General features: G+C 43.1%; 1 protein-coding gene across 5 annotated transcripts in view; it reads right to left on the bottom strand.

Annotated features, from left to right (window-relative positions):
- Positions 1-206: 206 nt before the first annotated feature.
- Positions 207-26,937, bottom strand: part of LOC118401645 (anion exchange protein 2-like) — an 80,431-nt gene continuing 53,700 nt past the window's right edge. For 3 of the 5 annotated variants that reach the window (XM_052477294.1, XM_052477296.1, XM_052477293.1), the window contains 7 exons: positions 22,255-22,461; positions 21,272-21,361; positions 21,009-21,175; positions 17,292-17,545; positions 5,156-5,325; positions 4,084-4,253; positions 207-3,878 (listed from right to left, as the gene is read on the bottom strand). In XM_052477294.1, the coding sequence (XP_052333254.1) occupies positions 3,770-3,878; positions 4,084-4,253; positions 5,156-5,325; positions 17,292-17,545; positions 21,009-21,175; positions 21,272-21,361; positions 22,255-22,461 (1,167 nt within the window). In that variant the 3' untranslated portion in view covers positions 207-3,769. Of the gene's footprint in view, positions 3,879-4,079; positions 4,254-5,155; positions 5,326-17,291; positions 17,546-21,008; positions 21,176-21,271; positions 21,362-22,254; positions 22,462-26,937 lie in introns of all 5 variants that reach the window. The other 2 variants (XM_052477297.1, XM_052477295.1) reach the window with 1 other exon arrangement.

Genomic DNA, 26,937 nt, shown 5'->3' on the forward strand with positions numbered 1-26,937 from the left:
ATAAATTTGATTTCCATTGATCATTTGTGTGTCATTTTGTTGTCAGCACATTCAACTATGTAAAGAAAAAAGTATTTAATAAGAATATTTCATTCATTCAGATCTAGAATGTGTTATTTTAGTGTTCCCTTTATTTTTTTGAGCAGTATATTTTTATTTCAAACTTTGACGGTTAGTGACTGATACGTGATCTTTTTGGGTGTTTAGGTGATTGATCATACAGTATGGTGATGACAAGAAGAAAGTGTACCATACATCATTTATATTGCCTATCCTTAATACAAATGTCTACTTTAAATTGATCATTTTTAGGTATCTCTCAACCACTTTACACATACTTTTGTACAGGGACAGACACATCTTTGCAAATAGAAAAGAAAACACAACTTTCAGTTTCATTTGATCATTAATAGACATTTATATATATATAATACATGTAAATAAATAAAAAAACATTTAAAACCAGTCCATTTTTGTAATTCTACAAACTTAACATGGATGAGAGCAAGGCGGATTGTCTATTTTAACATCTTGCAATGTAGCTAAAGCCAAAGCACTTGAACCATGATTGTTTCCTAAGAAAATATATGGATATATTTGTATGTAATATATTTTCTTTCTTCTTTATTTGTCACTCATGCTATACTATTTGCAGTTAATTATCCCAAAGCAATGTTTTTTGGTTTAAAAAAACAACAACCTTTTCCTCCCCAATTTCGTTGCAAAGCATCCAGAAATATGCTAAAATATTTATGGCATCTTATGTTCTCTCACATTGTATCTTGAGTGGAAAGATGATTTGACCTGGTGAACTTGACAAAGCACACAAACTGAAAACTGTAACAACAGCAAGCAAATCTGCAAAGTAGGACCACATGAAGACAACAAACCCATACATGGCAGCCACTGCTCTTCCTTTGCAGTGATTCAACGAGACACAGTCTTCCTACTACACACTTTTGAAATACTTGCAAACAACTGTAATTTTTCACCGGTATGATGTTTAACTTTCTGGTAGAAAGTAAACAGAATCTCAATAACGTGTATTATGACTGTGTTACATACAACACATTCAGTGACATTTTAAGATGGAAACAGCTGTTATTAATATACTATCCTCATTGGCTTTATAGACATGATTAGCTACTGGGGCCCAAAAATATGTAAAAATACCTTCATTTCTATTGAATAGAATGTCTCCTACTTTTGTTTACTGTACATTAAAGCCAACATACTGTACATACTGTTGTTCAGACAGTTAAACCAAGACTATACAACTAGGAGTGCACAACAGTGAAAATCAAGTAAATGGTGGTATGTAGTGTATTCAGGTATGGAAGACTATGTAGGTAATGGGATCTTTAACATGTTCGGAGAAGCACAATGGTGAGATCTACGCAGCAAGTGATCGGTAGAAAGCCACTTACAGTATGTGCTCTTCAAATAATATAATGTGGTTTGTCATTCCCACAGGATAGGATTTTTTATTTTATTGTTGACACATTTTGCCAAATGAATTAACGAAGGCTTCCCCTGTGTATCATCCCAAATACACACAATTGGGTACTGTAGTGCTACGTTATTGGGTACTGTAGTGCTACGTTATTGGGTACTGTAGTGCTACGTTATTGGGTACTGTAGTGCTACGTTATTGGGTACTGTAGTGCTACTTTATTGCTAGGGTTGTATTCATTCAATTGCAAATAATGAATCAATTTGAATAAGGGCTGCTTTTAAACAACAGTGTCAAATCTGGTTACCACCTACACGTACAAAACGTTCTGTTACCCAGAGGTGGATCCATATCCTGTATAAAACATTCCAATTGACTTTAGTCCAGTACAATATGTCTCATTTGTATTGTACCTCAAATTGCTTAAATTCAAGTGTGGCAAATAGCTTGTGACTGTGATAGTTGAGATGACTAAACTGCTTGGAGTAACTCTAGATTGTAAACTGTCATGGTCAAAACATATTGATGCAGTAGTAGCTAAGATAGGGAGCAGTCTGTCTATAATAAAGCAATGCTCTGCCTTAACAACACTATCAACAAGGCAGGTCCTACAGGTCCTAGTTTAGTCACATCTTGACTACTGTTTAGTCGTGTGGTCAGGTGCCACAAAAAAGGACTTCGGAAAATTGGAATTGGCTCAGAACAGGGCAGCATGGCTGACCCCTCGATGTACACAGTCAGCTAATATTAATAATATGTAGGTCAATCTCTCCTGGCTGAAAGTCACAAACTTGTATTTGTGAGAGGTATTGACATGTTGAATGCACCAAGCTGTCTGTCTAAACTACTAGCACACAGCTCAGACACCCATACATACCCCACAAGACATGCCACAAGAGGTCTCTTCATAGTCCCCACGTCCAGAACAGACTATGGGAGGACCACAGTACTACATAGAGCCATGACTACCTGGAACTCTATTCCACATCAAGTAATTGACGCAAGCAGTAAAATTAGATTTAAAAAACAGAGAAAAAAACACCTTATGGAACCGCGGGGACTGTGAAGCAACACAAACATTGGCACACACACGATAACATACGCACTACACATACACATGGATTTAGTACTGTAGATATGTGGTAGTGGTGGAGTAGGGGCCTGAGGGCACACAGTGTGTTGTGAAATCTGTGAATGTATTTTTAAAATTGTATAAACTGCCTTAATTTTTCTGGACCCCAGGAAGAGCAGCTGCTGCATTGGCAACAGCTAATGGGGATCCATAATAAATGCAAATACCATTCAAACCATATTATACATAAAGTTATAATGGTGTCACAGTCACATGCTATTTGCCGAAAGAGAGTTGGACAGGCTCCACAAACACACACTGCAAATAATAAATAATTGGTTCTATAATGCAAAGCTCTATAATGCAAATCTTTTCTACTCTTGTATTTCTTGTATTGGACTAAAGGCAATTGGAATGGACACAGAAACCCTCCTCATTGACAACAACAATTAACTGAGCGTGGCCTAGTTGCCCTTTTGATGGGGAACCATTAGATTTATCAGGTTTTTGTTGCTTTTACTTCTGTCAGTGTGCATTATGGTAAGTGCTTCTCAGTGAAGCTACAACATTAATGAAATGAATTTGTCATACTGGAGGGCCACTTAAAATCATGTGAATTGAGAACCACGTAGTGTACATTTGACCCACTCTTGAATGAAAAATGTACCATAGTAGTAATAAATATGTAACATTCAAAAGACTACTGCAATGATACGCCTAACCGTGGGAACTAGACTGAATGGTAAATGTTCGTCTATGACTATGTTGTACATGTATATATTCATCAGTACAATGTGATGTATAGTACATCTGTACTGATCCTATCGTAATAAAGTGCTTCTTCTTAGGTCATGACCTCAGAGGATGTGGTTTCTGCTAAAAGCCCAATTCCGATGCACACTTTGCGCAGAAGGTGGAGACTTGGAATTGGGCTCTAGTCTTTGACACATAGCAATTCAAACTCCCACCTGACATTAAAACACACCCCAAAGATACCTAAAAACATGAATCAACATAGTAACTCAAATTATTTTTGAAGGACAAATACACCTTCCAAAAAGCAATATAGTGAAAATAGACAAAAAAAATATATGATGTGGGAGTTGGGACCCTAAAAAGCTTTCAAGACAGTTCAATTTAAAAAATGAGTAAAACCTTTCCAACCATCAGTGAAGCGTTATAAAATATCAGGTGAACAAACAAAGGATTTGGTTTGGAGCAACTTCCTGGAGTATACTGTAGGGCTAGGGTGTATATTGGTTGGCAGAATGTCCATCACGTTGGCACCATCTCTGTGTACTCATCCTGTCCCTCCCTCTCATCAAACTTAGGTTCTGCGTCATCTGCATCCAACTAAGACACAAAGAGAGAGCAGTCGGGTACAAGTCAAGGGTCAAGGTTATTGCCAGGGGTCAGCTGCATAGGATATCAGACTTTCCCACAGATGATTCCTCAGACAAAGGCTCCCGGTGTAAACGGAACAACCAACCAATAAAAACACAGCTCCTGTAGGCGGTGGCAACAGTGCTAGACGGTGTGTGTGGTGAGACTTACGCACTGCATCTCGCGCGTGGTGAAAATGCGGGGCAATAGGAACCATTTGATGGGCACGGTGAGGATGAGGACGAAGGGGAAGGCCAGCGAAGCCACGGTGGACATGACTGTCCACAGTGCCGCCAGACACACCAGCTGGATCCCCGTGAACAGATGCATGCGCAGGGTCCTCACCTGGAACACACACACACACACACACACACACACACACACACACACACACACACACACACACACACACACACACACACACACACACACACACACACACACACACACACACACACACACATATTAGAATAGCAGTTCTAGTCAGAGTCAGTAGTTGGCATTCAAAGGCCTTGCCCTTCAGATGCTAAGGGCACTTTTACATGATAGAACCAGTGTCGTTATTAGGTTTTAATTAGCTACTCTGCAGCACAGGATTTTCAGGCGTGGTTGGGGTTTGTGTAGTATGTACATCATGGACGTAGGTGTGGTAGAGGGTTGGGCAATACACTGACCTTGCAGACATAGGTGTGGTAGGGATTTGGGCAGTACTGACCTTGCAGCTGTAGGTATGGTTGGGATTTGGGCAGTACTGACCTTGCAGCTGTAGGTATGGTTGGGATTTGGGCAGTATTGACCTTGCAGCTGTAGGTATGGTTGGGATTTGGGCAGTACTGACCTTGCAGCTGTAGGTATGGTTGGGATTTGGGCAGTACTGACCTTGCAGCTGTAGGTATGGTTGGGATTTGGGCAGTACTGACCTTGCAGCTGTAGGTATGGTTGGGATTTGGGCAGTACTGACCTTGCAGCTGTAGGTATGGTTGGGATTTGGGCAGTACTGACCTTGCAGCTGTAGGTATGGTTGGGATTTGGGCAGTACTGACCTTGCAGCTGTAGGTATGGTTGGGATTTGGGCAGTACTGACCTTGCAGCTGTAGGTATGGTTGGGATTTGGGCAGTACTGACCTTGCAGCTGTAGGTATGGTTGGGATTTGGGCAGTACTGACCTTGCAGCTGTAGGTATGGTTGGGATTTGGGCAGTACTGACCTTGCAAACATAGATGTTGTTGTGGTTTAGTGGTACTGACCTTGCGGACATAAGTGTGGTCAGGATGATACTTGGGAGGCATCAAAAGCAGCAACATGCGCTCGGTGAGCTGGATACCGTTGAGGGACATGACGCCCATGTAGAGGAAGATCCCAAAGAGCACAGCGATGGGGATCTGACGCAGGAGATCTCCGATCACAATGGACAAACCTAGCCAGAGGAACAGACGTGAGAAGAACATTTGTCCTAGGAAATGAACACACCATTTATATGAAGCATGTGTCTGGACCTAAAAAAAATGTTTTAAAAAATCACGTGAAAAAAACATGTGGTTTTCCAAAACATGTGGACAAATCACTTGAGAAAAATAAAAACAATTGTTGTTAACATTTTCATGTTTTCAGACAAGTAAAGTTTCACAAGTGTTTTTTTTTTAGGCTATAGAATTTACACAACTTCAAGTTACATCTGGTTTCCAATCCATGAACTGGCTAGAACCCTGCTTATCTCCAGATACACACCAGCAATGGGGTGCTCTGTTTTTCTTTTCTTTTTACCTTTATTTAACCAGGCAAGTCAGTTAAGAACACATTCTTATTTTCAATGACGGCCTGGGAACAGTGCGTTAACTGCCTGCTCAGGGGCAGAACAACAGATTTGCACCTTGTCAGCTCGGGGGTTTGAACACGCAACCTTCCGGTTACTAGTCCAACGCTCTAACCACTAGTCTACGCTGCCGCCCCTATTGCTTGAATGAATGTGCCAAATCTTGCAACTAGAAAAAGATAACCAAAAATTGCAGAAAAGGGGGAGACATTTTGTTTAATCATGTTTTCATAAAAAAAATATTTCACTGCAAAAATTTTTTTTGCATACATTTACATTTGCAATATTTCGTTTTGCTTTCAATATCAATCAATATCGTTTGCAATACTAAGAATTTGGTTCTCGACATCAGACGTTTTGCTTAATATCAATGGCACAAAAGCAACTCACTCACGAGAGGATGGCACCATATAATAACATTAAAGTGGCAATCCTTAATTGAAACTTTAACAAAGTGTTCTCCTTGCCCAGTGGTGACCCGTCATTCATGGCAGGTGGGGTGTTGTTTGTTGTTGTCTGTTTTGGTATATTGGCATTAATACGAGTCACATATCAGTTGGCAAACAATGTAAAAAATATAATTGAGTTAATAAAGTCGCATACAAACATGGTCTCTTTTTTTATTTCTTGAGTAAAGCAGCTCCAAAATGCAGGTGTTTCAAGCTAGCTCAGTGCTTTCTGTGGTGTGTGGGGCAGCCAGTGGAAAATACAGTGCGTAGGGGTTGGTAATGTTCTCTAGTTGCACCATGATTGGCTCAGTTTTCTGTCACTCATGGAGACACTACACGCAAAATCTACGGGGAGAGCTCGGAATGTCAAGCCATAGAGTTACATTAGAAGTGCCCATCCAAGAAGGCTCAAGGTCATTGGACACGGATAAAATTATGTCAAATTACCGTAGCTTTGATTGGACTGATCATGTCAACATCATACTTTCAAAATCTTAGCTAGCAAGCTACACAAGCAGTCATCATCATGAATCAAGTCGACAATCTACTGGCAAATCCTTTTCAAGAAATGATGGATAAAACGTCTCGGCGCTCATCGGCCAGAAACATTACACAACAAGTTGGAAATCGCAAATTCAACAATGATTTGTTGAAGGTTTGGAAGGAATTAGTGGCTAACTGCAAGTGTTGGAAAGCAATCACTAGCCTGCTATTCAGTAGAGAGGGTGTGTAGTCCAAGTCTGGTATCATGACTTGCTCTTTTGGGTGAGGATCATAGGCACCAGACCCCCTCCTCTCTCCCACCACAGTTTTATAACGGTCGTAAATAACTGCAGGAACGCTCTCTCTCCCACACAATGAAAGGGAAGTTTAAAATCCCTTCTTTACAACAGAGAGAGATATTGTAGTACTGTGACATCCAAGATTGGATAATGAAACAATATTTCTGTAATCCAAGCTGTTGGAAGGGTCCGTGGGTACTTAAAGAACAATCATGTCAAATTCATTACTAATTTGTGATGTAACTAAGGACAGTAGAACAACATAAATGCATCTCTGAATGTGTATATTTTCCAGTGATCAGATTCACATCTAGATGTTGTGGAACTTATATGATTGAATATGAAACTATTTGTGAGAAGATGTAATGTGATGTTAGCCTTCTAAGTGAGAGAATTGTTTTTCATATGAAGTCTTTTAACAAGTCAGTGACCCCACCCACGTGACACGACACAGATGTCGGCATCATGGAACGTCCCTTTTTCCAGATTTCATAAAAGGACCAGTGACAAAATGTACATTTAGACCAGAGAACGTGAGGACGAGCCCGTTGGGTGCTGAAATGGTGACATGCTGAAATGGTTAAGAAATGTAAATCTCTAGAGACCAGTACATTGCCGGGTTGCTATGGGCGTGTAAAATGGTTCTAGCTCTACATAAGACAGCGTGAGCTGAAAGATACGAAATGGTTAGACACTCTGAAATTTTCAACAGAGAAGAAGAAAATCTCTATAGACCGGTCAGCATGAAGCAGTGGCTACATGGCTGAGAAATGGTTTAAAACTAGCGACCAAGCAGGGGGACGGTGTGAACTGGATGTCACTAATGGTTAGACTCTACAAGACCAGTACACAGACAGCGTGAGCTGAAAGGTACAAAATGGTTAGAAACTCTGAAACCTTCTCGAGTGAAGAAGATGAAGACAACACGGGAATATTCAGTCTGCAGCTGTTTAAGTACTTTAGGCAAGTAAATTTGACCGAGAACCACCGGGTGGCACTCTGAAAGATTCAATCCAAAGAACATTTCCCTATCAAACAACCATCGGTACGTCTGATGTACCCTTTATAACAGAGCTACAACTTCAAAGACTTTGATCTCTGGTGGACAAACCAGAGACTTTGTCAAATTACTCCCCAGACGGACTGGCAATTTCAACAGAGACAACAAAGACATACACATGTCAATACATTGCAATTTTTTCGAATGAGCGGCCATTCATGTGCAAAGTATTCACATTTCCATGAGCATAGTTCTCAGCTGTATGTACGTTAACATAGTTATCAGCTGTATGTACGTTAGCATAGTTATCAGCTGTATGTACGTTAGCATAGTTATCAGCTGTATGTACGTTAGCATAGTTATCAGCTGTATGTACGTTAGCATAGTTATCAGCTGTATGTACGTTAGCATAGTTATCAGCTGTATGTACGTTAGCATAGTTCTCAGCTGTATGTACGTTAGCATAGTTATCAGCTGTATGTACGTTAGCATAGTTATCAGCTGTATGTACGTTAGCATAGTTATCAGCTGTATGTACGTTAGCATAGTTCTCAGCTGTATGTACGTTAGCATAGTTCTCAGCTGTATGTACGTTAGCATAGTTATCAGCTGTATGTACGTTAGCATAGTTCTCAGCTGTATGTACGTTAGCATAGTTATCAGCTGTATGTACGTTAGCATAGTTATCAGCTGTATGTACGTTAGCATAGTTATCAGCTGTATGTACGTTAGCATAGTTATCAGCTGTATGTACGTTAGCCTAGTTCTCAGCTGTATGTACGTTAGCATAGTTATCAGCTGTATGTACGTTAGTGAAGTCCTTTGTCTTTTTCTCCCACTCTTTCCTTTCCCTCTCTTTTGAATCCACCATTTTGTGTAACAAGCCGTCATTTCAGTTTAGTACACCAGGGACTTTTCATTGCATTATGTAGTAATCAATGTCTAAGCTATTCTGTTTGTGTGTTTATGTAATTCTGTGTGATTATTTAGTTAGAGTTCACCTGATTTAGAATTCCTCACAATCAAATATCGACCACATTATCTACCAAGGAAATTCTCTGGGATTATAATCACAGCCGTATATATTCCCCCCCAAGCAGACACATCGATGGCTCTGAACGAACTTTATTTGACTCTTTGCAAACTGGAAACCACATATCCTGAGGCTGCATTCATTGTAGCTGGGCTAAACAAGGCTAAACTGAAAACAAGACTCCCTAAATTGTATCAGCATATCGATTGCACAACCAGGGCTGGTAAAACCTTGGATCATTGTTACTCTAACTTCTGCAACGCATATAAGGCCCTCCCCCGCCCTCCTTTCGGAAAAGCTGACCACGACTCCATTTTGTTGCTCCCTGCCTACAGACAGAAGCTAAAACAAGAAGCTCCCACGCTGAGGTCTGTTCAACGCTGGTCCGACCAATCTGATTCCACGCTCCAAGACTGCTTCCATCACGTGGACTGGGATATGTTCCGCACTGCGTCCAACAACAACATTGACGAATACGCTGATTCGGTGAGCGAGTTCATTAGAACGTGCATTGAAGATGTCGTTCCCATAGCAACGATTAAAACATTCCCAAACCAGAAACCGTGGATTGATAGCAGCATTCGCGTGAAACTGAAAGCTCGAACCACTGCTTTTAACCAGGGCAAGGTGACTGGAAACATGACCGAATACAAACAGTGTAGCTATTCCCTTCGCAAGGCAATCAAACAAGCTAAGCATCAGTATAGAGACAAAGTAGAGTCGCAATGCAACGGCTCAGACACAAGAGGTATGTGGCAGGGTCTACAGTCAATCACGGATTACAAAAAGAAAACCAGCCACGTCTCGGACCAGGATGTCTTGCTCCCAGGCAGGCTAAATAGCTTTTTTGCCCGCTTTGAGGACAATACAGTGCCACTGATACGGCCCGCAACTAAAACATGCGGTCTCTCCTTCACTGCAGCCGACGTGAGGAAAACATTTAAACGTGTTAACCCTCGCAAGGCTGCAGGCCCAGACGGCATCCCCAGCCGCGCCCTCAGAGCTTGCGCAGACCAGCTGGCCGGTGTGTTTACGGACATATTCAATCAATCCCTATCCCAGTCTGCTGTTCCCACATGCTTCAAGAGGGCCACCACTGTTCCTGTTCCCAAGAAAGCTAAGGTAACTGAGCTAAATGACTACCGCCCCGTAGCACTCACTTCCGTCATCAAAAAGTGCTTTGAGAGACTAGTCAAAGACCATATCACCTCCACCCTACCTGACACCCTAGACCCACTCCAATTTGCTTACCGCCCAAATAGGTCCACAGACGATGCAATCTCAACCACACTGCCCTAACCCATCTGGACAAGAGGAATACCTATGTAAGAATACTGTTCATCGACCCCAGCTCAGCATTTAACACCATAGTACCCTCCAAACTCGTCATCAAGCCCGAGACCCTGGGTCTCGACCCCGCCCTGTGCAACTGGGTACTGGACTTCCTGGCGGGCCGCCCCCAGGTGGTGAGGGTAGGTAACACCATCTCCACCCTGCTGATCTTCAACACTGGGGCCCCACAAGGGTGCGTTCTGAGCCCTCTCCTGTACTCCCTGTTCACCCACGACTGCGTGGGTGACAAACTGAATTGGTCCACCCACACAAACAGCATCGTGAAGAAGAAATCAACTTCTACAGATGCACAATCGAGAGCATCCTGTCGGGCTGTATCACCGCCTGGTACGGAAACTGCTCCGCCCACAACCGTAAGGCTCTCCAGAGGGTAGTGAGGTCTGCACAATGCATCACCGGGGGCAAACTACCTGCCCTCCAGGACACCTATACCACCCGATGTCACAGGAAGGCCATAAAGATCATCAAGGACAACAACCACCCGAGCCACTGCCTGTTCACCCCTCTATCATCCAGAAGGCGAGGTCAGTACAGGTGCACCAAAGCAGGGACCGAGAGACTGAAAAACAGTTTCTATTTCAAGGCCATCAGACTGTTAAACAGCCACCACTAACATTGAGTGGCTGCTGCCAACACACTGACTCAACTCCAGCCACTTTAATAATGGGAATTGATGGAAATGGATGTAAAATATATCACTAGCCACTTTAAACTATGCCACTTTGTTTACATACCCTACATTACTCATCTCATATGTATATACTGTACTCGATACCATCTACTGCATCTTGCCAGACTTTGATGACAAAGTTTGATGACAAGATTTGCCAACAAGAAGGACCGCCATGTCATTTTCCTGTTCAAGTGAGCACAGAACAGCAAGGTGAGTCCAAAAATGTATGCTGCTGCATAAATGATGTAATATGCTAGGGAGATATGTATACTGTAGATAAGAAAGTAATGCTAAGTTTATGTTGTGTAGCAAGCTGTTAGTAGCCCATGTGCCTCACCCTAATAATTTGGTCCCTTTCCCCCTACTATTCTGACTTGGTGGTGCACATGTAGCCTATAGCCTGTGTGATGGAACATTTTGGTTCATGTTGGTGCTTTTCTTATAACCAATTTCTGTGTTCATGCAAGTGACTGATTGAACAAGTCCTCAATATCAGTATCTATAATTTGACACTTCGTGCATAACCTTGTTTTGAGAAAGGGATATTTCAGTTTCAAGGTCTCAGCTTATAGAGAAGAAGCCTCATGAGGTATTGGTCTGTCATATGCATGACCCAGTATTGGTCGGTCACATGAATAAAGCAAATGTTAATGATGAATGATGAATAAGCTAAATCATTCAAATATAACTTGTCTATATATAAGAGGACTGCCCCGGGTGAAGGTCCTGATCGACATGTATACTTGGTGCATTGAGTTGGTTGGAACCTCTCCAGCTCACTGATAATAAAGGATGATTCATTTAAGATTGACTTTGAGTGTCCCTGTGTAGAATTTCCATGACACCTGTTTTAGAAAATGTCATCATCAAATATTGTAAGAGCTTTCTTTGTCTGCTTACATGACCCCTTTATTTATCCTACAGTTCTGACTTGGTGTACAGGGAGAATAATGTAAGAACGCCCCAAGTTCTGAATTCTGTCGCTGTACATTTCAAAAGTGTTGAACAAATAGTTATATTGACTGCGTCTGTCTTAGCTCGCCAATTAACATCTTAATCTAAATTATGGATAGCCTCTTATCCGCTCATCGTTCCTTTATGCTGTCGTGTCTTTAGGTTATTTCCCGAATCCATTCTTAAAAATCTGAAGATCTTTTATATCAATAGCAGTCTATCATTAATTATTCTATACCTTCTATCAGTCTCATCTGAACGTCGTAAAATTCTTGGTTATCTGCATGAACCCTAGCATAACTTATGAATCAGGAATATACAAACTGGCTTAATTCATTATTTACTAACTAACTAAATAATCACAGAAAAACATCACAAACAAACAGTAGATATTGGTTACCAACAAGGGTAAAAAAGTGCCTAGTGGGCTAAGCCGATATGACGGCTTGGTAGACAAAGGGAAGGGCGTGGGACTGAGAAAGACACATGGGTTCATTACACACAGTCTATAATTATATTAATTGAAATGCTAATCATTTGTACATGAACGGCCGCTCATTCCAGAATAATTGCAATGTATACACAGTTGAAGTCGGAAGTTTACATACACCATAGCCAAATACATTTAAACTCAGTTTTTCCCCACTTCCTGACATTTAATCCTAATAGAAATGCCCCATCTTAGGTCAGTTAGGATCACCACTTCATTTTAAGAGTGTAAAATGTCAGAATAATAGCAGAGAGAATGATTTATTTCAGCTTTTATTTCTTTCATCACATTCCCAGTGGGTCAGAAGTTTACATACACACAATTAGTATTTGGTAGCATTGCCATTAAATTGTTTAACTTGGGTCAAACTTTTCTGTAGCCTTCCACAAGCTTCCCAAAATATGTTAGGTGAATTTTGGCCCATTCCTCCTGACAGAGCTGGTGTAACTGAGTCAGGTGTGTAGGCCTCCTTGCTCGCACATGCTTTTTCAGTTCTGACCACAAATCTTCTATAGGATTGAGGTCAGGGCTTGGTGATGGCCACTCCAATACCTTGACTTTGTTGTCCTTAAGCCATTTTGCCACAACTTTGGAAGAATGCTTGGGGTCATTGTCCATTTGGGAGACCCATTTGTGACCAAGCTTCAACTTCCTGACTGATGTCTTGAGATGTTGCTTCAATATATCCACATCATTTTCATCCCTCATGATGCCATCTATTTTGTGAAGTGCACCAGTCCCTCCTGAAGCATGATGCTACCACCCCCATGCTTCACGGTTGGGATGGTGTTCTTCGGCTTGCAATCCTCCCCCTTTTTCCACCAAACATAACGATGGTCATTATGGCCAGAAAGTTCTATTTCAGTTTCATCAGACCAGAGAAGCATTTCTCCAAAAAGTACGATCTTTGTCCCCATGTGTAGTTGCAAATCATAGTCTGGTTTTTATACAGCGGTTTTGGAGCAGTGGCTTCTTCCTTGCTGATAGATGTCGATATAGGACTCATTTTACTGTGGATATAGATACTTTTGTACTTTGTTTCAGCATCTTCACGGGGTCGATCGATCTCCAGCATCTTCACGGGGTCCTTTGCTGTTGTTCTGGGATGGATTTTAACTGGATTCGCACCAAAGTACATTCATCTCTAGGAGACAGAATGCATCTCCTTCCTGAGCGGTATGACTGCTGCATGGTCCCATGGTGTTTATACTTGCATACTATTGTTTGTACAGATGAACGTGGTACCTTCACGCGTTTCGAAATTGCTCCCAAGGATGAACCAGACTTGTGGAGGTCTACAATTTTTTTCTGATTTCTTTTGATTTTCCCATGATGTCAAGCAAAGAGGCACTGAGTTTGAAGGTAGGCCTTGAAATACATTCACAGGTATACCTCCAATTGACTCAAATTATGTCAAATCGCCTATCAAAAGCTTCTAAAGCCACGACATCATTTTCTGGAATTTTCCAAGCTGTTTAAAGGCACAGTCAACTTAGTGTATGTAAACTTCTGACCCACTGGAATTGTAATACAGTTAGTTATAAGTGAAATAATCTGTCTGTAAAATGTTTTGGGAAAAATTACTTGTGTCATGCACATTGTAGATGTCCTAACCGACTTGCCAAAACTATAGTTTGTTAGCAAGAAATTTGTGAAGTGGTTGAAAAACGAGTGTTAATGACTCCAACCTAAGTGTATGTAAACTCCCGACTTCAACTGTATATTTACGCCCGTATGTCGTTGTTCTCCGTTGGAATCCTCGATCGTCCTGTAGGTGGTTAGGATGGATACTTCAGAGTAGAATAGAATAGATGCTTCGGTGGTTGTCTGTATTCTCGTCCTAGGTTTACGTAATTTATAGCTGCAGACTAGTAATTGTGTCTAAGATTCGCCCTTATTCTGTTGGAATCGAGTTGAACCATTTCCAGCCGTGTAGCCAATGCTCCACGTGGTATAGTCTTGTCTTTTGGTAGAGTTGTAGTTTAAACCACTTCACATACCAGCATCACCCCGCATGTTTCGGTCTTAGAAATTCAATCATTTGCAACTTTAGCTTACACCGGGGTTTGCGTGGTGTGAATTTCATCAGGGTTTTATATGTTTCAGTAGAATAGAGACGGTTCCATGACGCCTAATGACTGGGCTCACGAGGGTCACGGACTAGTTCCTAACATCACATTACATCTTTTAATAAATAGTTTCATGTTTAAACACATACGTTTCACAATATTTAGATGCAAACCTGACAGCTGGGAAATGTACACTTTAAGAGAAAGCGTTATGTGTGTTTCCTGTCCTTCATGAGAATGAAACACACTCAACATAACTATCCCGTAAGTGGATCATTCCCACATTCTCAAAACCATAACGAATGTTTCATTCTCCCATTTTGGGAATTTAGGATTTTGGCGAAGTAAAGTCCTTCGTCCTCGCTCTCTCTCTCTGAATACTGCATGGTAGGTTCTACCCTGCATTTATGACCTGAGGTGCTAAACCTGGTTTAGAAGAGAGAGTGAGAGGGGGGGAAGCCACAATCTACACCCAGAAACGGCCACGTCATGACAGTGTCGTAGTTTGTACATCTTAATTGTCAGCTATGTTTGTTGAAAAGGCAATAAATTAGGCTGAATTAAGACTGCTGATATCCAGGTGTAGCGGTGGTAAGGATTCACTCCATAGTGCTAAAAAGAAAGCTCTGCTGTTGGGACAGCTTTATGTAGACTGCTGATAGCCAGGTGCAGCTGTGGTAAGGATTCACTCCATAGTGCTAAAAAGAAAGCTCTGCTGTTGGGACAGCTTTATGTAGACTGCTGATAGCCAGGTGCAGCTGTGGTAAGGATTCACTCCATAGTGCTAAAAAGAAAGCTCTGCTGTTGGGACAGCTTTATGTAGACTGCTGATAGCCAGGTGCAGCTGTGGTAAGGATTCACTCCATAGTGCTAAAAAGAAAGCTCTGCTGTTGGGACAGCTTTATATAGACTCCAACAGTTTGTGGACACTGTTTTTCACCGTTATAGTGCAATTCCTGTATTGTTTAGTGTTGTGTAGTGGCTCTGCTGGCGAGAATCTACATTTTTTTGTTCTGTTTTCCCCACCAAGATTTACATGATCAAATCGCCACTGTCCCCGCCAGTTTCGATAAAAAGATGAGGGATGGGGCTGGAGAAATACAAACACACTAATCCATTGACGATGCTATGGATACAAGGACTGACCATCCATTATATATTATTATTATTATTATTATATAAAAATTACATTTCTAACCATGTTTTAAGGCTATAAACACGAGTTTGTTTACATTTACTTTGGCAAAAATCAAGTTTATATTTTGGGTTCTAAAACAGTTGAACTAAACTCATTTATACATTATATTCTTCAAGAATAAATGGGTACATATAATGAATTTATAAATCCAAAAAATGGATGCAGAAAATAAATATGACCTGTTTAACAGGCAGTGGCCTTCATACTGCAGAACTATCAAAATCAAACTTTATTTGTCACATGCGCCGAATACAACAAGTGTAGACTTTACTGTGAAATGCTTACTGACAAGGCCTTAACAAACAGTGCAGAACTATGTCGCCATTTGAATGTGTTCCATTAAACCCCCCCCCAAAATAAGGTTCTGTCCACTGTTCCTCGCATGTCCCGCGAAATCATTCCCCCTTGTCCCTCATTAGTTTGTTCCTCAGATGTGGTCACCCTAATTCCAACGGTGGAAACATTGCTACTGCAACACACTAACGCCATCTTTTCACATGTGAGAAGAATATCATTATTTCAACCCCACATGAGATTTTTGTGGAGGATTCTTACATGTGAAACCGCAAAGTAGATTTTCACACGTGATTTTTTTCCACATGTGAAAGTCAGATATTCAAAACAAAGTTTTTTTTTTTTTTACACTTGTGAAAATGCATATCCGATTATCACGTGAATGTTTTTAAAAACATGAGAAATTTCACATGTGAAACTGTAATTCACATGTGAGGTGAAAACATATTATTCTCCTCACATGTAAAAAGGTGGTGTTAACATGTGAACTCACTAAATTCAGTAAATGTGAAAACAGATATTTCAAATATGAAACTGCAAATTTGACATGTGTTTTTTTTTGTAGGGGGGAGTAAGGTTGTAAAACTCCAGAAAATTTCCCAAACTTCCCAGGTGTTCCAGAAATCCTGGTTGTAGGATTCACAGTTGGAGGATCATCTCCCTGCTTATTCCCTCCTAATTCCAGGGAGATCCTCCAACCAGGATTTTTGGAAAACCTGTGCATTTTGGGAAAGTTTCTGGAATTTTGCGACCCTACTCTGGATTTAGTCCTGGGCACTAAGTTAAAGGGGTCACTAAGTTAGAGGGGTCACTAAGTTAGAGGGGTCACTAAGTTAAAGGGGTCACTAAGTTAAAGGGGTCACTAAGTTAAAGGGGTCACTAAGTTAAAGGGGTCACTAAGTTAAAGGGGTCACTAAGTTAAAGGGGTCATGCCTACCGACGAACAGAGCAATAAGGAAGCACGTCACCCTCTGCTCTTGTCGCCAGGGGCCACTTCCTTGTAAAGCTCAACTTCCCCGTCTGACGGACCCGGACATTATAAATTGGGTTGGGGCCAGACAGGACGTGTTTTTCACAGATTTTGAAGCTGAACCATTTGTTTGTTCGCTCCGCAGTCACATCTGACTGAGATCATTGCAAGGTGTCATTTAAAAACTATTTCACATGTGAATATGTGATTTTTGGAAAACCTGTGCAATTTGGGAAAGTTTCTGGAATTTTGCAACCCTACTCTGGATTTCGTCCTGGGCACTAAGTTAAAGGGGTCATGCCTACCGACAAACAGAGCTACGAGGAAGCCCGTCACCCTCTGCTCTTTCACTTCATGGATACGGGGCTTGTCGCCGGGGGCCACCGCCTTGCTCATGACGGTGAGGGCGTTTGCGTGGGTAACAGAACGCACTGTGGCGGCGGCCAACCAGGGCAGACCGAACAGGGCCGAAACCCCACCTATGGCCACGATGATGAGCAGGTCCAGGTGGAAGCCGGAGCCCTTCAACAGCATCCGTTCCTTTTTACTGACTATCAGCCTGACGGAAGGAGATAGAACAAAGAGAGAAAGAGTGTATAAAAAGAGAGGAATGTGGAGGAAGAGGGATTGAGTGAAGGAGAGAGAGTAAGGGGGTAGGGAGAGAGAGAGATGACTTGTAGTACTCTATAATATGTAAGATGGGGTAGAGAGGGGGTGTATTACTCTATAATATGTAAGATGGGGGTAGAGAGGGGTTGTATTACTCTATAATATGTAAGATGGGGGTAGAGAGGGGTTGTATTACTCTATAATATGTAAGATGGGGGTAGAGAGGGGTTGTATTACTCTATAATATGTAAGATGGGGGTAGAGAGGGGTTGTATTACTCTATAATATGTATTAGAGAGGGGTTGTATTACTCTATAATATGTAAGATGGGGGAGGGGTTGTAGAGAGGGGTTGTATTACTCTATAATATGTAAGATGGGGGTAGAGAGGGGTTGTATTACTCTATAATATGTAAGATGGGGGTAGAGAGGGGTTGTATTACTCTATAATATGTAAGATGGGGGTAGAGAGGGGTTGTATTACTCTATAATATGTAAGATGGGGGTAGAGAGGGGTTGTATTACTCTATAATATGTAAGATGGGGGTAGAGAGGGGTTGTATTACTCTATAATATGTAAGATGGGGGTAGAGAGGGGTTGTATTACTCTATAATATGTAAGATGGGGTAGAGAGGGGTTGTATTACTCTATAATATGTAAGATGGGGTAGAGAGGGGTTGTATGGGGGTAGAGAGGGGTTGTTACTCTATAATATGTAAGATGGGGGTAGAGAGGGGTTGTATTACTCTATAATATGTAAGATGGGGGTAGAGAGGGGTTGTATTACTCTATAATATGTAAGATGGGGGTAGAGAGGGGTTGTATTACTCTATAATATGTAAGATGGGGGTAGAGAGGGGTTGTATTACTCTATAATATGTAAGATGTAAGATGGGGGTAGAGAGGGGTTGTATTACTCTATAATATGTAAGATGGGGGTAGAGAGGGTATTACTCTATAATATGTAAGATGGGGGTAGAGAGGGGTTGTATTACTCTATAATATGTAAGATGGGGGTAGAGAGGGGTTGTATTACTCTATAATATGTAAGATGGGGGTAGAGGGGTTGTATTACTCTAGGGGTAAGATGTATTGTATTACTCTATAATATGTAAGATGGGGGTAGAGAGGGGTTGTATTACTCTATAATATGTAAGATGGGGGTAGAGAGGGGTTGTATTACTCTATAATATGTAAGATGGGGGTAGAGAGGGGTTGTATTACTCTATAATATGTAAGATGGGGGTAGAGAGGGGTTGTATTACTCTATAATATGTAAGATGGGGGTAGAGAGGGGTTGTATTACTCTATAATATGTAAGATGGGGGTAGAGAGGGGTTGTATTACTCTATAATATGTAAGATGGGGGTAGAGAGGGGTTGTATTACTCTATAATATGTAAGATGGGGGTAGAGAGGGGTTGTATTACTCTATAATATGTAAGATGGGGGTAGAGAGGGGTTGTATTACTCTATAATATGTAAGATGGGGGTAGAGAGGGGTTGTATTACTCTATAATATGTAAGATGGGGGTAGAGAGGGGTTGTATTACTCTATAATATGTAAGATGGGGGTAGAGAGGGGTTGTATTACTCTATAATATGTAAGATGGGGGTAGAGAGGGGTTGTATTACTCTATAATATGTAAGATGGGGGTAGAGAGGGGTTGTATTACTCTATAATATGTAAGATGGGGGTATATAATATTACTCTATAATATGTAAGATGGGGGTAGAGAGGGGGTTGTATTACTCTATAATATGTAAGATGGGGGTATTTGTATTACTCTATAATATGTAAGATGGGGTAGAGAGGGGTTGTATTACTCTATAATATGTAAGATGGGGTAGATGGGGGTAGGGGTTGTATTACTCTATAATATGTAAGATGGGGGTAGAGAGGGGTTGTATTACATCTATAATATGTAAGATGGGGGTAGAGAGGGTTGTATTACTCTATAATATGTAAGATGGGGGTAGAGAGGGGTTGTATTACTCTATAATATGTAAGATGGGGGTAGAGAGGGGTTGTATTACTCTATAATATGTAAGATGGGGGTAGAGAGGGGTTGTATTACTCTATAATATGTAAGATGGGGGTAGAGAGGGGTTGTATTACTCTATAATATGTAAGATGGGGGTAGAGAGGGGTTGTATTACTCTATAATATGTAAGATGGGGGTAGAGAGGGTATTACTCTATAATATGTAAGATGGGGTAGAGAGGGGTGTATTACTCTAATATGTAAGATGGGGGTAAGATGGTAAGATGGGGGTAGAGAGGGGTTGTATTACTCTATAATATGTAAGATGGGGGTAGAGAGGGGTTGTATTACTCTATAATATGTAAGATGGGGGTAGAGAGGGGTTGTATTACTCTATAATATAATATGTAAGATGGGGGTAGAGAGGGGTTGTATTAATAATATGTAAGATGGGGTAGAGAGGGGTTGTATTACTATAATATGTAAGATGGGGGTAGAGAGGGGTGTATTACTCTATAATATGTAAGATGGGGGTAGAGAGGGGTTGTATTACAGTAAGATGGGGTTGTTTACTCTATAATATGTAAGATGGGGGTAGAGAGGGGTTGTATTACTCTATAATATGTAAGATGGGGGTACAGAGGGGTTGTATTACTCTATAATATGTAAGATGGGGGTAGAGAGGGGTTGTATTACTCTATAATATGTAAGATGGGGGTACAGAGGGGTTGTATTACTCTATAATATGTAAGATGGGGTAGAGAGGGGTTGTATTACTATAATATGTAAGATGGGGGTAGAGAGGGGTTGTATTACTCTATAATATGTAAGATGGGGGTAGAGAGGATGGGGGTTGTATTACTCTATAATATGTAAGATGGGGGTAGAGAGGGGTTGTATTACTCTATAATATGTAAGATGGGGGTAGAGAGGATGGGGGTAGAGAGGGTTGTATTACAGGTTGTTGTATTACTCTATAATATGTAAGATGGGGTAGATTACTCTATAATATGTAAGATGGGGGTAGAGAGGGGTTGTATTACTCTATAATATGTAAGATGGGGTAGAGAGGGGTTGTATTACTCTATAATATGTAAGATGGGGGTAGAGAGGGGTTGTATTACTCTATAATATGTAAGATGGGGGTAGAGAGGTAACAGGTTGTATTACTCTATAATATGCACTTCTCACACGACGAGAGCATTGCAGATTTTTTGCTGATAAAACATGTTTGAAAATATTGGGACGTTTGGGACTGCTCAAAGACGAGATCAGTAGCCCTCAGATTTCTTCTCTGACCCGTTCATATTAAATGAGCACCGGTGAGAGCCGTGCGCCCTGTGTTAGCAACGACATGGGGATTTTGTCTCCGATTTCAAAAAACTTATCTCGGACAGCTAAAATCATAGCCTTGCGAACACCCGGCTTACGTGGTGATCTGTGTCTCCATGAAGATGAGGATGAAGACGAGCAGGGCAGGTAAGATGCTGGTGGCCATCATCCAGACAGGGAACTGTCCGTCCGAGCCCAGCGGGGGGATCAGCCACTGACGCTTTTCAGGACTGGTCACCGAGAAGCCTGTGGGCACGCTTAGCTTCTGAATAGGGTGGGGTGGTCAAAGGTGAAAAGGTTAGCCTGGGCTATTCTCACTTCTGATTGCTCTCTTGACATTTGATCTTGACCTATATCTCACCTGGGTGTAGGTGTCTTTTATGCTGTAGTCCACCAACACCATGATGAGAATCGCGATGGGAACCCCGAAGTCTCCAATCATCCTACGGAGCTGAGACAAAGAACATGCAGTCAGATTGAATATAAAATGGATGCTTACTGCCACGTGCATTACTGCCACATGCATTACTGCCACATGCATTACTGCCACGTGCATTACTGCCACATGCATTACTGCCACATGCATTACTGCCACGTGCATTACTGCCACATGCATTACTGCCACGTGCATTACTGCCACATGCATTACTGCATTACTGCCACGTGCATTACTGCCACATGCATTACTGCCACATGCATTACTGCCACATGCATTACTGCCACATGCACTACTGCCACATGCATTACTGCCACATGCACTACTGCCACATGCATTACTGCCACATGCATTACTGCCACGTGCATTACTGCCACATGCATTACTGCCACATGCACTACTGCCACATGCATTACTGCCACATGCACTACTGCCACATGCATTACTGCCACATGCACTACTGCCACATGCAATATGTCACTTTTTGGACGACCCGACAAAAAAAAACATAGAAATGAGAGTCATAGAACGGCCATTGTTATCAAAAGCAAGTCTAAGAAGCGGTACATCTGTTCTATGTTCACTATTTCTATGCTTCCCGGTCTTAAGTTTAGTTTCTGCGTCTTTTACTTTCAGTTTTGTAAACCAACTTCAAACACTTGAAAATACAATTTATTTGGGTTCTGGAAAATATATTTCACAGCAGTTTAGATGGTACAATGGTTCTCTACACTATACTTGCTTGTTTTGTCACAACCTGACAATTAGGTGAACTATTCGAATTTTATCAATCAGGAAATGGCATAGCAATGTCTGCATAGTGCACCTTTAATGCATTTTGAATAAGTATTTTTTAAGAGCCAATAATGTATGGCTCTGGTCAGGCAGCCCAGGGTTACTGTACTTACCTTGCCTGGGAAAAAGGAACTGTTCTTGAACTTGCGCAGGTAAAACGCAATGAAGAACGTTCCGGACATTAGCACCAACGTCAGGAGGGCTGTGTTGGGCTCCCCCACCACCTTGCCAGGCACGCCAACCACAGTGTTGTTGCATGATGAGGATGTCCATGTGTCGTTGACCAGGTAACAGCGTTGGAGAGGATGCTCTTGAAAGATCTTGGTGGGTTTTTAGACAGACAGACAGGCACAGACAGACACACGGACTCAGAGACAGACACACAGTTTTCTCATCAGTCTCATACATTCCTGCACCATTTCATCTGTGTCAGGTGTGCGATAGATGACTTCAGTTTCAAACGCTCTTGACGGAGTCATAATGTATGCAGCGGTATGCTAGCAATGAAAGCTATGAACTTGTAGGCCAGTGGACAAGCAAACCCAATCAGCTCCAGCCCAGTGTTAAAGGGTGCTCCTCCTCTAAACCTCATTTTGCCCAGTGTTAAAGGGCGCTCCTCCTCTAAACCTCACCTTGCCCAGTGTTAAAGGGTCCTCCTCTAAACCTCACCTTGCCCAGTGTTAAAGGGCTCTCCTTCTCTAAACCTCACCTTGCCCAGTGTTAAAGGGTCCTCCTCCTCTAAACCTCACCTTGCCCAGTGTTAAAGGGCGCTCCTCCTCTAAACCTCACCTTGCCCAGTGTTAAAGGGCTCTCCTCCTCTAAACCTCACCTTGCCCAGTGTTAAAGGGTCCTCCTCTAAACCTCACCTTGCCCAGTGTTAAAGGGTCCTCCTCTAAACCTCACCTTGCCCAGTGTTAAAGGGTGCTCCTCCTCTAAACCTCACCTTGCCCAGTGTTAAAGGGTCCTCCTCTAAACCTCACCTTGCCCAGTGTTAAAGGGTCCTCCTCTAAACCTCACCTTGCCCAGTGTTAAAGGGCTCTCCTCCTCTAAACCTCACCTTGCCCAGTGTTAAAGGGTCCTCCTCTAAACCTCACCTTGCCCAGTGTTAAAGGATGCTCCTCCTCTAAACCTCACCTTGCCCAGTGTTAAAGGGTCCTCCTCTAAACCTCACCTTGCCCAGTGTTAAAGGGCGCTCCTCCTCTAAACCTCACCATGCCCAGTGTTAAAGGGTGCTCCTCCTCTAAACCTCACCTTGCCCAGTGTTAAAGGGTCCTCCTCTAAACCTCATCTTGCCCAGTGTTAAAGGGTGCTCCTCCTCTAAACCTCACCTTGCCCAGTGTTAAAGGGCACTCCTCCTCTAAACCTCACCTTGCCCAGTGTTAAAGGGTCCTCCTCCTCTAAACCTCACCTTGCCCAGTGTTAAAGGGTCCTCCTCCTCTAAACCTCACCTTGCCCAGTGTTAAAGGGTGCTCCTCCTCTAAACCTCACCTTGCCCAGTGTTAAAGGGTCCTCCTCTAAACCTCACCTTGCCCAGTGTTAAAGGGTCCTCCTCTAAACCTCACCTTGCCCAGTGTTAAAGGGTCCTCCTCCTCTAAACCTCACCTTGCCCAGTGTTAAAGGGCGCTCCTCCTCTAAACCTCACCTTGCCCAGTGTTAAAGGGTCCTCCTCTAAACCTCACCTTGCCCAGTGTTAAAGGGCGCTCCTCCTCTAAACCTCATCTTGCCCAGTGTTAAAGGGTCCTCCTCTAAACCTCACCTTGCCCAGTGTTAAAGGGTGCTCCTCCTCTAAACCTCACCTTGCCCAGTGTTAAAGGGCGCTCCTCCTCTAAACCTCATCTTGCCCAGTGTTAAAGGGTGCTCCTCCTCTAAACCTCATCTTGCCCAGTGTTAAAGGGTCCTCCTCTAAACCTCACCTTGCCCAGTGTTAAAGGGTGCTCCTCCTCTAAACCTCATCTTGCCCAGTGTTAAAGGGTCCTCCTCTAAACCTCACCTTGCCCAGTGTTAAAGGGTGCTCCTCCTCTAAACCTCATCTTGCCCAGTGTTAAAGGGTCCTCCTCTAAACCTCACCTTGCCCAGTGTTAAAGGGTCCTCCTCTAAACCTCACCTTGCCCAGTGTTAAAGGGTGCTCCTCCTCTAAACCTCACCTTGCCCAGTGTTAAAGGGTCCTCCTCTAAACCTCACCTTGCCCAGTGTTAAAGGGTCCTCCTCTAAACCTCACCTTGCCCAGTGTTAAAGGGTCCTCCTCCTCTAAACCTCACCTTGCCCAGTGTTAAAGGGTGCTCCTCCTCTAAACCTCACCTTGCCCAGTGTTAAAGGGTCCTCCTCTAAACCTCACCTTGCCCAGTGTTAAAGGGTCCTCCTCTAAACCTCACCTTGCCCAGTGTTAAAGGGTCCTCCTCCTCTAAACCTCACCTTGCCCAGTGTTAAAGGGCGCTCCTCCTCTAAACCTCACCTTGCCCAGTGTTAAAGGGTCCTCCTCTAAACCTCACCTTGCCCAGTGTTAAAGGGTGCTCCTCCTCTAAACCTCACCTTGCCCAGTGTTAAAGGGTCCTCCTCTAAACCTCATCTTGCCCAGTGTTAAAGGGTGCTCCTCCTCTAAACCTCATCTTGCCCAGTGTTAAAGGGTCCTCCTCTAAACCTCACCTTGCCCAGTGTTAAAGGGTGCTCCTCCTCTAAACCTCATCTTGCCCAGTGTTAAAGGGTCCTCCTCTAAACCTCACCTTGCCCAGTGTTAAAGGGTGCTCCTCCTCTAAACCTCATCTTGCCCAGTGTTAAAGGGTCCTCCTCTAAACCTCACCTTGCCCAGTGTTAAAGGGTCCTCCTCTAAACCTCACCTTGCCCAGTGTTAAAGGGTGCTCCTCCTCTAAACCTCACCTTGCCCAGTGTTAAAGGGTCCTCCTCTAAACCTCACCTTGCCCAGTGTTAAAGGGTCCTCCTCTAAACCTCACCTTGCCCAGTGTTAAAGGGTCCTCCTCCTCTAAACGTCACCTTGCCCAGTGTTAAAGGGCGCTCCTCTAAACCTCACCTTGCCCAGTGTTAAAGGGAACTCCTCCTCTAAACCTCATCTTGCCCAGTGTTAAAGGGTCCTCCTCTAAACCTCACCTTGCCCAGTGTTAAAGGGTCCTCCTCTAAACCTCACCTTGCCCAGTGTTAAAGGGTGCTCCTCCTCTAAACCTCACCTTGCCCAGTGTTAAAGGGTCCTCCTCTAAACCTCACCTTGCCCAGTGTTAAAGGGTCCTCCTCTAAACCTCACCTTGCCCAGTGTTAAAGGGTGCTCCTCCTCTAAACCTCACCTTGCCCAGTGTTAAAGGGTACTCCTCCTCTAAACCTCACCTTGCCCAGTGTTAAAGGGTCCTCCTCTAAACCTCACCTTGCCCAGTGTTAAAGGGTGCTCCTCCTCTAAACCTCACCTTGCCCAGTGTTAAAGGGTGCTCCTCCTCTAAACCTCACCTTGCCCAGTGTTAAAGGGTGCTCCTCCTCTAAACCTCACCTTGCCCAGTGTTAAAGGGCGCTCCTCCTCTAAACCTCACCTTGCCCAGTGTTAAAGGGTGCTCCTCCTCTAAACATCACCTTGCCCAGTGTTAAAGGGCGCTCCTCCTCTAAACCTCACCTTGCCCAGTGTTAAAGGGTCCTCCTCTAAACCTCACCTTGCCCAGTGTTAAAGGGTCCTCCTCTAAACCTCACCTTGCCCAGTGTTAAAGGGTCCTCCTCTAAACCTCACCTTGCCCAGTGTTGAAGGGTCCTCCTCTAAACCTCACCTTGCCCAGTGTTAAAGGGTGCTCCTCCTCTAAACCTCACCTTGCCCAGTGTTAAAGGGTCCTCCTCTAAACCTCACCTTGCCCAGTGTTAAAGGGTCCTCCTCCTCTAAACCTCACCTTGCCCAGTGTTAAAGGGTCCTCCTCTAAACCTCACCTTGCCCAGTGTTAAAGGGTCCTCCTCCTCTAAACCTCACCTTGCCCAGTGTTAAAGGGTGCTCCTCCTCTAAACCTCACCTTGCCCAGTGTTAAAGGGCGCTCCTCCTCTAAACCTCACCTTGCCCAGTGTTAAAGGGCGCTCCTCCTCTAAACCTCACCTTGCCCAGTGTTAAAGGGCGCTCCTCCTCTAAACCTCACCTTGCCCAGTGTTAAAGGGCGCTCCTCCTCTAAACCTCATCTTGCCCAGTGTTAAAGGGCGCTCCTCCTCTAAACCTCACCTTGCCCAGTGTTAAAGGGCACTCCTCCTCTAAACCTCACCTTGCCCAGTGTTAAAGGGTCCTCCTCTAAACCTCACCTTGCCCAGTGTTAAAGGGCGCTCCTCCTCTAAACCTCACCTTGCCCAGTGTTAAAGGGTGCTCCTCCTCTAAACCTCACCTTGCCCAGTGTTAAAGGGTCCTCCTCCTCTAAACCTCACCTTGCCCAGTGTTAAAGGGTCCTCCTCTAAACCTCACCTTGCCCAGTGTTAAAGGGTGCTCCTCCTCTAAACCTCACCTTGCCCAGTGTTAAAGGGTCCTCCTCTAAACCTCACCTTGCCCAGTGTTAAAGGGTGCTCCTCCTCTAAACCTCACCTTGCCCAGTGTTAAAGGGTCCTCCTCCTCTAAACCTCACCTTGCCCAGTGTTAAAGGGTGCTCCTCCTCTAAACCTCACCTTGCCCAGTGTTAAAGGGCGCTCCTCCTCTAAACCTCACCTTGCCCAGTGTTAAAGGGTGCTCCTCCTCTAAACCTCACCTTGCCCAGTGTTAAAGGGTGCTCCTCCTCTAAACCTCACCTTGCCCAGTGTTAAAGGGTCCTCCTCCTCTAAACCTCACCTTGCCCAGTGTT

The sequence above is a fragment of the Oncorhynchus keta genome, chromosome 23, assembly GCF_023373465.1.
Source record: "Oncorhynchus keta strain PuntledgeMale-10-30-2019 chromosome 23, Oket_V2, whole genome shotgun sequence".
In the NCBI taxonomy this organism is placed as follows: Eukaryota; Metazoa; Chordata; class Actinopteri; order Salmoniformes; family Salmonidae; genus Oncorhynchus; species Oncorhynchus keta.